Source organism: Papilio machaon, chromosome Z, assembly GCF_912999745.1.
Source record: "Papilio machaon chromosome Z, ilPapMach1.1, whole genome shotgun sequence".
NCBI classification, from domain to species: domain Eukaryota; kingdom Metazoa; phylum Arthropoda; class Insecta; order Lepidoptera; family Papilionidae; genus Papilio; species Papilio machaon.
The window spans coordinates 2,605,517-2,620,051 of NC_060016.1; the positions used below are offsets into that span (position 1 = coordinate 2,605,517).

General features: G+C 35.0%; 1 protein-coding gene across 3 annotated transcripts in view; it reads left to right on the top strand.

The window, feature by feature from the left end:
- The window catches only part of LOC106720039 (anion exchange protein 3), a 53,603-nt gene that overhangs the window by 24,252 nt on the left and 14,816 nt on the right, over positions 1 to 14,535 (top strand). For all 3 annotated transcript variants that reach the window (XM_014514599.2, XM_014514597.2, XM_014514600.2), the window contains exons 2-4: positions 11,276 to 11,417; positions 12,124 to 12,203; positions 12,930 to 13,075. In XM_014514599.2, the coding sequence (XP_014370085.2) occupies positions 11,312 to 11,417; positions 12,124 to 12,203; positions 12,930 to 13,075 (332 nt within the window). In that variant the 5' untranslated portion in view covers positions 11,276 to 11,311. The remainder of the gene's footprint in view (positions 1 to 11,275; positions 11,418 to 12,123; positions 12,204 to 12,929; positions 13,076 to 14,535) is intronic.

Consider the following 14,535-nt stretch of genomic DNA (forward strand, 5'->3'; position numbering starts at 1 on the left):
AATCCTGAACGAAATTTTTCATTTCTATCTCCAAGCGTAAAAGTCTTTAGTTGAAAAGATAATGTGAGATTGTCAATCGCTTGATTGAAAAAATAATTTAAAAAGTTATGTACAATTAAGTAGCTTTGCTCCAAAATATTGTTGCGGTTGTTTTCCGGAAATCCTGTATGACACAACATATTGTCTCCGTTTATGAAAAATAGTTTATGTAAAATATTTTTTTGAAATGATTTAACAATGGAAACGGTTTGATGTGTTTTATTACTTTTTTAGAGTTTAATTTTTAGATAGTATATTTCATTATAAAACGAAGTATTCGCTTACACTGATGGAGTTTATAGTTCGTTTGTTTTAAAATGTATATTGTAATAATTCATATGAAACCATTGAAATCACAGCCATAAGGCAGTCGGGTACGGATGTTGCTGAAGCGTTCCGGACGCGAGTTGAATTGACTTGTTAACTGAAATAGTGTTCTTCTATATCTCTTTGTAATCACTTGTAGTGAATTGACAATAGTTATATGTAATTTTGTACTGTATCATTTGTTTTTACATAATTACTAAACTAAAAATAGTGCGCCTAGCACGAATATATGTTACAATCGCGATTTTATCCTAATCGACAAAATTTGTATAAAAATTTGTGCAGCGCCACAGTCGGTCGTAGAGTACTAATTTTAACATAATTGACAATGACGATACGAAGGCGATTGTCACAAATAATAATACTAATAATTAATTGGAGTGATGGCGAAGAGCTTCGACCAACAGTCCCAAGCGCTCGCTAAACAGGTTAGTGGTCAGGAGTGTCTGCAGCTCTGACCACTGGTTGCTTGAGTCATGGATTTCCGTAACCGTTGGTGCAATATTTTTCTGTAATATCTTTTGTAATTATTCTTTTATTATTAAATATTTACTATTTAATATTCCATATAAAGTACAAAATAAAAAAAAAAAGAAATAACGCAATCCCGACCGCTGGCTTGTTTACCACCTTCTACTATAAAAAACAGGTTCGCCCTTGAGTATATTATTCGCCCATTGTCACTTAAATATTACATAAGTAACAACTCTTCAACCATGTCGGTACAAGTTCTGCGAATTACGTAATTTCCAATACGATCCACAGAGAGCCAACCATTCTCCGAGAATTGTCAAAGCATAGAAGCTTTGACCGAACAACTTACACTGCAGAGTACAATGTAAGGATTATCCTGCTAAGTTCAGTTTATGTTCAAAGTAGCTGTTGTACGCGACTCCGTGCGGAATTTAAAAAAGTTAAATATAAGCCTATGTGTTCTTCCAGGTTATGATCTATCCATCTATCCATTCAGCCTCGTTACGCCCACTGCTGGGCATAGGCCTCCATCAAAGATCGCCACGATGATCGGTCCTGTGCAACCCGTATCCAGGATACTGCCGCAACCTTGACCAGATCATCGGTCCATTCAAATACTTTGCGGCCCCATCGGCCGTTCGTTATGATCTATATCTATGCAAAAATTCATTGAGATCCGTTAAGCCTTTCTACCTTCTAACAAATATCCATCCATCTAAACATTCACATTTATAATGTTAGTAAGGTGAAAATGATGTACAATTCTATCATGATATTATTTTGAAAAGATGTTTTAGCTTCACAAAATGCTCTGTGAACAACGTAGTTCCATTCAGCAAATCTTTGTCGGAAAACAGGTGTACAGCACAAAAGGAAGATTTGTCTGTGTTTAGTTGATCAATAAAGATTACAACAATAGCAGCTATCGCCCGCGACTTCGTCCGCGCGGAATTTTTAGAAAATACATACTTATGTAATTTCAAAAAATTGGCCTATGTGTTCTTCCAGACTATGATCATCATCTGTACCAAATTTCAGTGAGATCCTTTGAGCCGTTCTGGAGATACCTTCAAACAAACATCCATGCCTCCATCCATCCATCCAAACATTCGCATTTATAATATTAGTAAGATCTAGAAAGGTTTGGTTTATTGTAAAATTTTTAATATATTTCACTATATATAGTTAGATCTTATCTGCTACGGCACTCAGAGTCGTTTGAAGATTAATTTGCTAACCTTTATGGTTACTAATGAAGTCCCTAAAATTAATTTTACAGTGGTAGACGCAAGCAGCAACAACATCTGTTGCACGAATGGTAAACATCTGTTGCTCGCCCGCTCCAATACCTCGACCACACAGAAGACAGGCATAAGGTGGAAGCAATTCCGCGGCTCGTCTGACGAGTGTGCGTTCCAGAGGCCTAATTTTAGTCCTCTTTCCCTACCCATTCTATCATTATAATAATAAGGTGGGACATAGTACTAACTGTATTTTTGGAGTAATAAGTAAAAAGCGTGTTTAAATAAACAATGACTACACTGTTTAGTTAAATACGCGTTTTAACCCTTTCACCGCCGGTCATTGAAATGTAGGTCAACGTGGTTATTAAAGACAAGAGAAATGTGTATCACCAATACTGACTCCGATATAAGTTATTTGTTATGTATTTGTTAAGATCGCATTTCTGAAGCCTGAGCATAATCATATTTAAATTAGCATAATTTCTGCTATTGTCTAATATTAGCGTGACATAAAAGGGTTGACATAAGTTTGAGCTAAATTAAGTTACTACTTTTTATGGCTATGCCCTTAAGTTTTTTTTACTAGTTACTAGTTTTACGAGTACACGAGGGCAGAACAGTATATAGTGCAATATAGCTATTGTTTGAACACCTACCGTCAAAACAGCACTGTTCTGTCATGGCGTTTATGTTCCAACATTAGTACTTGTCCTACTGTTCGGTCTCACTTTGCTGCCTGCGTATGAAACTAACATTAGTCTCTCAGCAAAATGAGCTTTATAGAGCTTAAGTCAAAGAGCGCTAAAAGCTCGAAATCCAATTTACTATAGTACTCTAACTAAAAATAAAACAAAGTAAAAATATAAAATGTAGTAATCGAGTTTGAAGGCATATTCTGTCGCTTTGCATGTCCCAAAAAAAAGCGCGAGTCGCAGTTCCAACGGGGCACTCGTGACGTAAAACCTGAAGCGATGAGGGGACGGGTGGCTGGAATCCGGTACTACTACGGTGACCATATGATTCATATTAAAATAGGACAAGTGTTTTTTAATCCATAGAGCTATCATATTGAAAGCAAAACCAAGGTCGTAATGTTGGTACTTAACGCTACACTAAAAAGAACTCGCGCTATTAGGGATTTTATTCAATAAAAATGAAAAAAAGTAACGAAAAATCCGGTCACCCATTAATAATCTTACAAAACAAATAACATCTTTACGGTACTAACTTAAGGGTCGTCTATCTGTCACCAAAGCCGCATTTTTTGCGCGTAATCTCCTTAACGGCTAGACTGATTTTGACTGGACTTGGACGGGAAAGTAGCTGATGCAAGATGCATATTATAAGCTGCTTTTTTAAATACTGCGCTGACAAAGTCACGGGCGACAGCTACTTATTTATAATTTGAATTCTAAATTCAAATTATTATTTTTTTCAGGAAAGGGTGGGAAGGGGAATTTTTCTGATAGCGGTGGAGACATGTTGGAAGGGGAAATATCCTCTTTCTGCACGTGCCTTGCAGCGCATTATCTTTTTACTTCTTACACATTTCTTTAGTCAGTGGTCCCTCTTCGCTTTATAAGCGAACGCAGTTCACTGTTTGCTCGTTTCCGACTTTCTGCTAAAAGTAGAAAACAAATATCCGAGATTTTTCAGTTAGTGTTGTTACTATACCTAGGACGGTGTGGCTCGTGTGGCGAGCGTGTAGCGGCGATGTAAGCAACAGTGGTGTCGAGGCGCGCGCGGCATGAAGGCGGGCAGCGGACGCGCGCGCCTCTGCCGTAACATTCCCGCCAGTCTCTCCCCGACATCCCGACCTTATGAACTAAAACTCCGCAACGCACTGCACATTCGGATGCAATCTCTCGCGGTACCTTATATCAGATTTCCTTCCACGGTCACACCCGCGTCTTTCATGTTTAAAGCGGCTTAATATTTTTGTGATACCTGAAAATATAATTTAATTAAGTAGAATTATGATTATGGTAAGAAGTAATTAAATCAATTATCGACCTTGCATATGACCAATCATATAAATTGAGGCATAGTGAAAACTTTTTAGTTGATTATTATAAATATACAGTATTCAAATTTAATTTATTTAAGACAAAAAAATAGTGAACTTTAAGTAAATATTTGGCGAGCTACCGTGAGTTATTTTATGCCACTTTGTTATTATTCTAAGCGTCAGAAGTTTGAGGTGAGTCTCGTCTGACCCTGACCTCCGACGACGTCGTTCCTAACCGCTGTCTTAACGATTACTTTCATCTTTTGTCTGGTTTCCTTAATCTCGACTATATTTTAAATAGGGCTGCGAATTTCAATAGGCTCATTCAAAAGTATGCGTCGGCAGATGGATTTCGGTCAATGAACTCACTATATTTATAAGCAATTTTAAAACTTGCATGGGTTCCTTAACATATCAGCATTCATACTCGTATTAAATGCTTTTAAAAAATTCCTTTCAAAATACTCAGCAAAGAACCTTTAGTATTATAAAAAATCTATGATTATACATTTTAATTTTGCTTTAAAATGTTTTAAAGGTGTACTGTGTTTATTGCTGTAGAATGGTAGATAGTTAAAATTTACTACCTTTAAAACTAATTATAACTTGATTTATTGATGTTTGATTGCCCCAATTTTCTTGTTAACTATTAATAATACCAATTTATATTTATCACTAACTTTTTCTCGCGACTTCGTTCTCGCGGAATGAAAAATAACTTAGTAATCTGTATGTTCTTCCAGACTATGTTCTATATCGTTGTCAAATTTTATCAAAATCCATTAAGCTGTTCTGGAGTTACCTTCTAACAAACATCCATCCAAACTTTCCCATTAATAATAATGGTAGGTATGCTTAATAGTTTTTATTTTCAAATTTGTAAGCGAATTATAAAATTTAACATTACGGTGTGAATTTTAAAAAGTTTAATCACTAAACGAGAACCTTCATTAAACCATCCGATGTTTGCAACTCTCCCACGACCCTGACCTACACTCGGCCATTCCACAGAAATCTTGTTTTAATCTCTAATTAGAACTATTATCTCTGGACATGCTACGAGTTTCCAGTATTTATGTGCATCCGTCTAAAACACATGTGTAAAAATCTCGTAACATGATATGTGTGAAGTCAACCAACAAGCGCTGGGTTAGCGTGGTTGACTATGGCCTAGTCACCCCTAAATTAGGGTAGGTTCCGAGCCCCTCAGTGGGGACATATAGTGAGCTGATGATGATGATGATGATGATTTTCAACTCTTATCTATTTAGTATTTTGCGATGTGTAATAACATTTAAACAAATGTAAGATGTTCTAATACAAACACTGCTGCCGAAAAACTCATACTTAATGTTTTTACCTGTTTTTGGATAGAAAACCAAGGTTTTTTTTTTATTATAGAATTTAAAAAACGGGAATAACAATATTACAATTGCTAATGAAAGCTGTTAAATAATATTTCAATATCGTATACCCGTAAACAAGCTGAGTGCTTCGGAATGCAAATAAAATAGTTTACTTGAAAATAGAGCTAGGTTTTACAACGCTCGCGAGATTATTAAAACTGATCACTTTCGTGCTCACGTGTACCTCTATGTACACAATGCGCCGTTCCCGAACGGAAATTCATTAAGTTGTACACTCACGTACATAAATTTGGATTCATTAAATATTTTTCATTAAATCCCCATGAGTAACGTATGTAAACAACGATGTTTAATTTTGTGTTTGCTATGAAGTCATAGTACTGTTGGCTGGGTTATTGTCATATTTGCTAGTCCTCCAGTCACAATTTGTGTACTTGATGATACACAAGAAAGTGGCTTCGGGTAAACACTGTTAGGACAGTTAATGACATTAGCAGCTACAATTCGATTAACGTTATACCGATAGCAAGTTAATTTATTTCCCTATAGAAATAAAACTGTGTAAAATAATTTATTTATCAAACGTATACTAATCAATGAAAATTGTCATGACCCAGATTTTCTCCGATATAATTTCGCAACATGTCTTTAAGTATTTAATCGTTTAGAATTCGAGCGACTAAATGCTGTTAAATAAAGAATTTGTTTATTTTAAGGGTAAAATTAGAATGTATAGTTTTTATAGTTCCTGTGACTTGTAATATTTTTTTTGCTATTAAAAAATCTTCTTAATTACTTATATTATATATTTATAATCTTACTAGTATTATAAATGCGAATGTTTAGATGGATGGATTGATGGATGGATGGATATTTGATAGAGGATATCTTCAGAACGGCACAACGGATCTTGATGTGATTTCACACATATGTAGAATATAGTCTGGAAGAATACATAGGGAATTTATTAAGTTTTTTTTTAATTCCGCGCGGACGGACTGCGGGAAAAAGCTATTCTTTTATAATTTTATGAAAGGAAGTATGAATTCCGGAATTAAAATATTGTAATAATTATACATATTTGTTTTCTACTTGGTCATTTACTTTCTCTGTCATGTTAACACAGATTTTTGTGACCAATTGGGACAGACAGATATGGTAATTGTATTTATGCTTTTCATCGAGTTTAATAAACATAGGTACAGAAATTATAAACGCGAATGTGTGGATGCACGGATGGATGGATGGATGGATGTTTGTTTGAAGGTATCTCTGGAACGACTGAACAGATCTTGATAAAATTTAGAAAATATGTAGAACATAGTCTGGAAGAAAGGAGTCGCCGGCAAAAGTTGGAGGGTTGGTAAATATAAAACTTAAAATAAATGCTCGCTATTTCGGCGAATCCAGGTGACCGTTTGCTCGTTTGCCACCTTTTAAATAAAAAAAATGTGTGTTTTAATCATATTGTGCTCACACACATTAATATCAGTCTGATATCGCTATTAGGCAGGGGAAAACTACTACAACTACAAAATTTTGTTTTGCCGACCGTACTTTAAGAATTTGGTCGTTAACGCTTCATGTTGTTGATTTTCTATACTATTTACTTGGAAGCTAAAAATGAAAGTCGACTCGATTTTTCATTACGCTTTCAATTTTTAATGAATGTATTGTGTTGCTGTTTCATATTTCTCTGTGAACTCATATCGGTCGATTTACTAATAATTCTGCTCTGATGCGAAAGCGAACCGGGACCAAAGCGAAGTGTAGCGCGAAAGACATGAAAAGATTTTATTTTGTGAGAGTTAATTAAATTCATGCCGTGTTATATCAAAATTGGTTTCGCTTGGGATTCGGCATATCAAAATCGCATCACTTTTTAGGTATAATGCCACAGGCATTGAGGGTGTTTGAAAAACTGTCTGTCCTTTGTAAATGCAAAACATGTCAAGCCAAATGAAAAAGAATGGCAAGATGGCAACACTGGGCTTATCAGTGATATCGTCTCAGATAACACCCGTGACTTTATTGTTTTCGTGACCAACTTTTTTTTTTATTTCTAGAACGGATTGTCCTTGTCGGTCTACGTAGGCGTTGACTGTTTTAAATTTCGTTTTGTTTTAAGATAAGGATGATTTTGAAGTAACTTTGTTAGAACCGTAGAATTAAAAAAATAACATACGAAAAGAGAAAAAAAAATAACATATAAGGCTTACCTTGAAATATAAATCTAAAAAAAATATTTGTAAAAACAAAAAACCACAATTGATGTTATTGTAAAGGTTTAATAAACTAAATATTATAAGTATATATAAGTTTAAAAGGCCGTCATCAGGCCGGCAGGCCGTGGCTAGGCGGGTCTGATTGTATTAATAATTCCTAACTTTCAAACACGAACTACGCAAGGAAGTGTTGACAGTTATATAAATTGGTCTACATATGTAGTACACAATCAATCAGTAATGACATTCTGTGGCATTTACATAAGAAGGAAAACATTGTACAATCGATTTCTATTCGCTTATTTTGGATTCCTAATTTTAAATCAAGCGTGCAGCATTAGACGTCGAGATGAAAGAAGGGATTGGACAAAAAGTGACCTGATCAAGAACGGAGCGATAGATAGATCGGGAAGATAGATTGATCTGGAGGACGAAAATCTGACTGGTGCGAAGACTATACACGAGTGGGATAAGGACAGAGATGATGATGATAGTATTAGTAGTCGACACCTATTTGTATCTAACCTGAAGGTCTTTTTATTTCATTCAAATCTGTTCAAGATTTATTTAGTAGCAAGCATCCATCCATCAATTTAAACTTTCGCATTTGTAATTATGAAAATTAATTAATATTTAAGTTTAAGATTATCTCTTTTATGTCGCTTGTTTTAGTTGTCATAAAAGTTAATTGAAGTCGGTAGTAGGACATATAATTTTTTGTTTTAATTAATTACTTTTTAATTAATTAGTATCTAGAAATTTCTGTGTTTACGTTTTAGTTCACCACCGAGCGACGACTTTTCCAAGGTGCTACGTTCTCGGTATATTTTTCAACATCTTATTGCCATTCAATAGCCGGTGTCGCCTCACCTTGACTCGAGTGTTTACATTCCGTCGCTTATTTTACATAGAACACAAACATCTGCACCCCTAAACAAAGTTTATTCGCTCCGAAGCAATTCTATAAAGTATTTCAAAAATGTATGTAAAAATGTACGTGACAACCACGTGACTTATCGAAGTTATTGACAGTTCTATACATTTTTGAAGTCCGTTATGAAATCGCTTCGGAGCGAATGTATTTTTTTTAGGAGGGTCAGAATGGAGTTGAAATTTCTTTTTAGACTTCCGTTTTAAAACGTATTATTCCTATGGCAAATATTTTAAAGGTCCTTTTTTTTCTTTCCAATTTAAGATTTTTTGAAATCTAAGAAACAAGTTTGTACAAAACGTTTGTTGATTCTTATTTATTTATGCACTAAGTAATTAAAATTAATCACTAAATGCACAATTAAATCTACTGCTAACCAATGGTGAAAACCGCATCTAATTCGGTTAAACCGTATCTAAGATTAGAGTAAACGAATTCACAAACACCGACCTGTTTTATGTTAATTAATAATACGATCTAATTAGTAACTCATTCCGAAGCTAAAGGGTTTTTCAACAAGAACTTTCTTTTTCAATTGGGGCAACACCAACAACATGACAGTTTTGACATTTAGTTTTTTGACCTATTCGTAGTAGATGCTTTGGCAATTGCTACAATGAATTCAATTTCGCTCGAAAATTGCATTAAAATAATTAAGATCAAACGATCAATTTATTGCAAACCAAATTTCCCGATCGCATAATTTCACGAAATTCAGCTGTTAAATGGCCAGCCAGATCGTGGGATTTAACACCACTGGATTATTTTTTGTGGGGCTATGTTAAGGACAGAGTCTATACGAAGCCAATCGAATCGATCGCGGCCTTAAAACTCAAAATCCGTGACGTGATTAAAAACTTTGATGAAAGAATCGACATCTGTCAGCGTGGTCGTGGTGGAAATTTGCCAGATATCATTTTTCATTCATAATTGCCAAACTTTTCTCTTCGTAATACAATAAAAATTTGAATCATCTTCATCTAAACTCTTTGTTTAATTTTGTTTTAGAAAACAAAGTTCTTGTTGAAAAACCCTATATATAAGAGCGTTGTCTTCTTTTTTCGAGCGTTAAGAGATCGAGAGAGTTGACAATATATTTATGCATTTAGGAAAAATAAGCTAAGAGTAAATTATGCAACAGATATTGATCGTAACAATTGCCTTTATATGTCATTATTATATCTCTACTATAGGTATATGTCATTTATTAGTAATTCAACCGCAGAACTAGGTCCACGCTATCGATTTCAATTCAGAGTTATTATTGAGATATTTTAGTTTTTCATTACAATGTAGGTACAATTTATATTTTTCTACGTTAAATAATTATGTTACAATTTTCTAGAAATATATTCTCGCTGCATAATTGTATCATTCCTAGATTAACGAAGTATTATTCTAGGGTGTGTATGTTCGTATATCTGTACCATTGTGTATTCATATTATATTACCTATCTAGTATTTAAATTCTACTTCCGAAGTGTCACAGAGGTAAAGGTTTAAAGGGAAGTTTTTTTTATAAATTTCATAAGCACAACATAAGTTCCGTTAACAGTAAGATTCTATTGTTGTAGCTCTGGTATAACAATAATATTGCTTTTCTTTCATTCTGTTTAAAGAAAACAAAGATAATAATATGTTTTTATATAGATGACACAGTTGTAATTCACAGTAACAATGAACACAATATTCAACATTGTAATTTGAAAACAAGAAAGACATAATCTAACCGTGACATTTGACTACCGAAACACTTGTATTACAACATCTACAGTCTTTGTATGTTGGAAATGAAATGAAAGGGATAACAATATGTTTTAAATGGTAGTGAAAACCCACACATTTTTATGTGGATACTCGATCAGTTGACGCTCAATTACTGAGGTATAACCGTGTACGATTACCTATGTGTGAAAACATGTATTATTTATGTAATCGTTGAAGGCAATGTCAATAGAATCGAATAAAACGCGACCACAAGGTGGGTATTAGCAAAACAATCACGCGTACCTCCGATGTCGAAGTCGGGTGAAAATTAAAATAACGTTGTCCGCCCTTGTGCTTGGCGAAATTATCCTCTCGAACACTTCGGCTCACGTATTGGAGATCGTTTTTACCTTTATTTATTTGTAATGACCTCGATTTGGCCATCGCGTATTGCCTTTATATCATGTAAATACAATGTTTGTGACATTCGGATCAGGATAATATTTTTTCTCCTCGTCGCCACTGTTATTACGATTTAAGACTGCTTCAAGTTAACACGCTGTAGCGCAACGTTTCTAGACAGTGCATACGGAATAATCTGGGAGAATTCCCTAAATCACACTGAAGAGAAAAATCGTGTGAATATGATTTTATATCAACAATTAAACATCAAAGACTAGTCGTATGTCGATGTTATATATTATGGATATCAAGGAATTAATTTGTCACACACGTTAAAGGATAACTAAGGGAGGCTCATTAACATAAATTAAGGGCCTGCTATTATAATCAATAAGCATCTTCTTGTACGGTATTTAGTTATATTATTTTTATGCTAATCATCATGACGTGATTTATAATTCAAATTGTAGTGGAGATATAGGAAATAGATTCTCAATGACTTTATAAAAATGAATACGGGAAATTATTAATGATGTTCTTTACATTCTTAGGGTGAGGGTGAGGACGAGATCCGGCTGGACGAGGAGATGGATCGGGTGCTGTGGGGCGAGGGCGGGCCTCCGCCACTTCTGGAAAACACAGCTTCGCCGCTTCGGGATATCGCTGCACCAGTGCCACAGCAAACAATGCAAGGTACACAAACAACTTAGAGCAGTTGGCGCACAATCAGAATTATTTTTTTACGTCAAACTGTAGTTTGTGTAAAGTGAACGTCAACTGCTGACCACTTGAAGTTGACAATATCGAGACCTTCAGTATATTAGATAGTCCAAAGATAACAATCAAGCATAGACTTTTTAATGCCTGCCGCTCACCTTAATCTTGTTGTTAAAAAGTATCTAAATTTTAATCTTACAGTGGACGAATACTAGTAATAAGAACACGAAGAAGTGGGTAAAAAATGTTGCGTATTTGACAAGCCAAAATTACACAAAAAAAATTAAACATGATTTGAATCAATTGATTAAGAATGGCTTAACTCACGTAACTCAACTCACGACGCGACCGCGAAGTTCTCAAAATAAACACTCGTCCTGAAGAAAAACCCTCGACGGGTCCGAAACTAGTTGGTGCCGTCACGGGACGATCATACGTGAATTAAGCCGTTATTAATTAATTTATTATTATGTCTCACGAAAGTTTAAACAATTTGATGATTTGAATCTTATGTGTGGCCTAACGTAAAGTTAATTGTCAAGCTTTGGTCGAATAACATATCATGATTTGGTTGCTAATTTGTCTCCATAAATGAAAAAAAAACATAATACTAAATGTTTGTGAATACTTGTGATACATGTTCCCATACAAATTTATTGATAAAGGATTTTTATGTATGCAGATGGCGGTAGTTTACCCAGTGTAACAGAATTATCACAAGCCAGCCCGTTACCGTTGGACAGCATGGGATCAGATCATCCGGTCAGTATTGAAACTAATAATTAACTTATCAGTCAGTACGTAGCTGTTCTGTCGAACTACATTCTTGCAGTGTGCACTAAAGTTTCGTTCTCTTATTACAAATGCGCGACGTTGAATATACGCAAAGCCCTGGCTTGTGTGTTAACTTATTTTCAATTAGTTTTCAATGTGCCTTCGATGTTAGACATTTGTCTAACATCGACGTCTCGAGTATTTACTCGAGACGTTTGTCGGGCGAGCAATGTTATTGTAATTATTCCATTGGCCGACCGTGAAATGTAACTTATTCACGGCAGCTATTTCGATGGTCCTCGTTCTGAATTTTATTTATGCACCAATTGGATCGATGTAGTCAGTCAACGGAGCGCATCGTAATCTCGGTTACGTGTCACTGAGGAGAGTGCACCGTGATGGGCGCGGACTGTCGCGAAGGTCGCGTATCGCCCTACGGCAACCGAGCGAGGGTTGTGCCAGCGGCAGCGACGTCGGCGACTGCCAGTAATCGTGCAATCAACAATTATTAATGTCAGCATGCGACGTCCTGCGATCGATAATAACGAGCCTTGTTTTAATACTAAATAGCCAGTCAAACAGTGAACGCCGATGGTATTGTTAAGCCTCCATTAACTAATCCGGACATATAATTAAAATCAATTAGTGTGAATATTATAAATGTTATTAGCATTTGAATGTGATCGGGTGTTAATAATGTATTGAAATGTACAGATGTCGGTGGGTTTTTCGGGTTCGGGTTCAGCGGGGAGTCCTCGGGAGGTGGAAGACAGACGCGTGCAGTTCGACGGCGATCGGCGCAGCTCCACAACTGAGCTTTTCGACGATGCAAATGACGAACGACGTAATCAGAGATTTGTGTAAGTATATCATTAACAATGGTCAAACAATGGTCTATATTCACCCAATACTGGACACAGACCTTCCTCAATATTTTGTTCCCTTTGTCCATCGAATATGTTGAACAAAATATTTGAAATATATACGTTTTATTGTTAGTACAATTTTGACGTAGGTAGTAACATTAAAGTTCTGCTGTCACCTATATATGTGATAATATTACTTCATCTTGTATGCCATGTATATTCTTATGGTATTAAACATCTATGAAATTTTCTATATCGACGGTAGAAAGCGGAAATGTCGTATCTCAAAATATCTAGTTTTACACCAGAGCCAAAAAGCTATTTCAAAAAAATCACAACTCCTAAATTAATTAAGATAGAAATACGTTCCAAAGTTCAACTTCCTATCAATGTAAGCGTTATTTGATACCGTTAATTGGTATGTCCTAAAGTTACTAATCCATTGATTATTTTTACTAGTTACAGCAATTGAAGGGGCAACTTATTTGGGCCAATTTTCGAGATACGACATTTCCGCTTTCTGCCGTCGATATATTCTGATATGCCATTGGTAAAATAAAAAGACCTTAGTCTAAATTCAATGAGTATTTGCCACTAACTAAAAGTTTTGAAAAGTTGGCTTGTAATTTGGATTTATTTAAAAATTACCTAGTTATTCGTCGCGCAAAATTATCACGCTAGTACTCATTGTCGTCAAAAATAGTCTAATTACGCGTAATGCTTATGACCGTTGTTAGGTAATTTACGAGGTATTCAAAAATGTTCAGCCATATACCGTACAGTTTCAGGTTAAGCAGACTCTAAAGTCACGAGTGACAGCAAATTCATAGCTTTTATAATTTTTTTCAGATTATTGGATTTAATCATGGTAATACTAGGCAATGATAATGTGGTTTGTCTCTATTGAGTTTCATGTACAAAAACATCATCTTTGCCACTCATTTTCTTTGAAAAATAAACAATAAGAAAACAATATCTTTGAATACACTTGTTTCAGCAGTAAAATTTCACGGTTAGACAATACAACGAGGTTATCTGAATGGCACTTATTTTGTTGCTTATACGTACACGTCAGTTATCGTATACAGCTCTACATATAAATTTTGAAGTTAAAAATTAGCAAACATTGTTTGTTAAATTTAAAAAATGGCTTGTTTTCTAATATTACATTCTTTCATTATCAGCTCACGATATGTCCCCACCGAGAGGCTCGAGACTTACCCTAAGTATATATCGTATTATATAAATATAAATGTATCGTCATATAAAATTAGTTTCAACACAAGTAATGCCAAAAATGACGTCAAGCTTTGAGGCAAACAAGTTTTATCATAAATGAAGCGTACGAAACTAATCGAGGTGCTGTACTCATTCACACGACATTCTATCAACTTGTAGGTACGAATATATGAATGTTAAATACGATAAACGAAGCATTGGTGGCGCATTGGTTA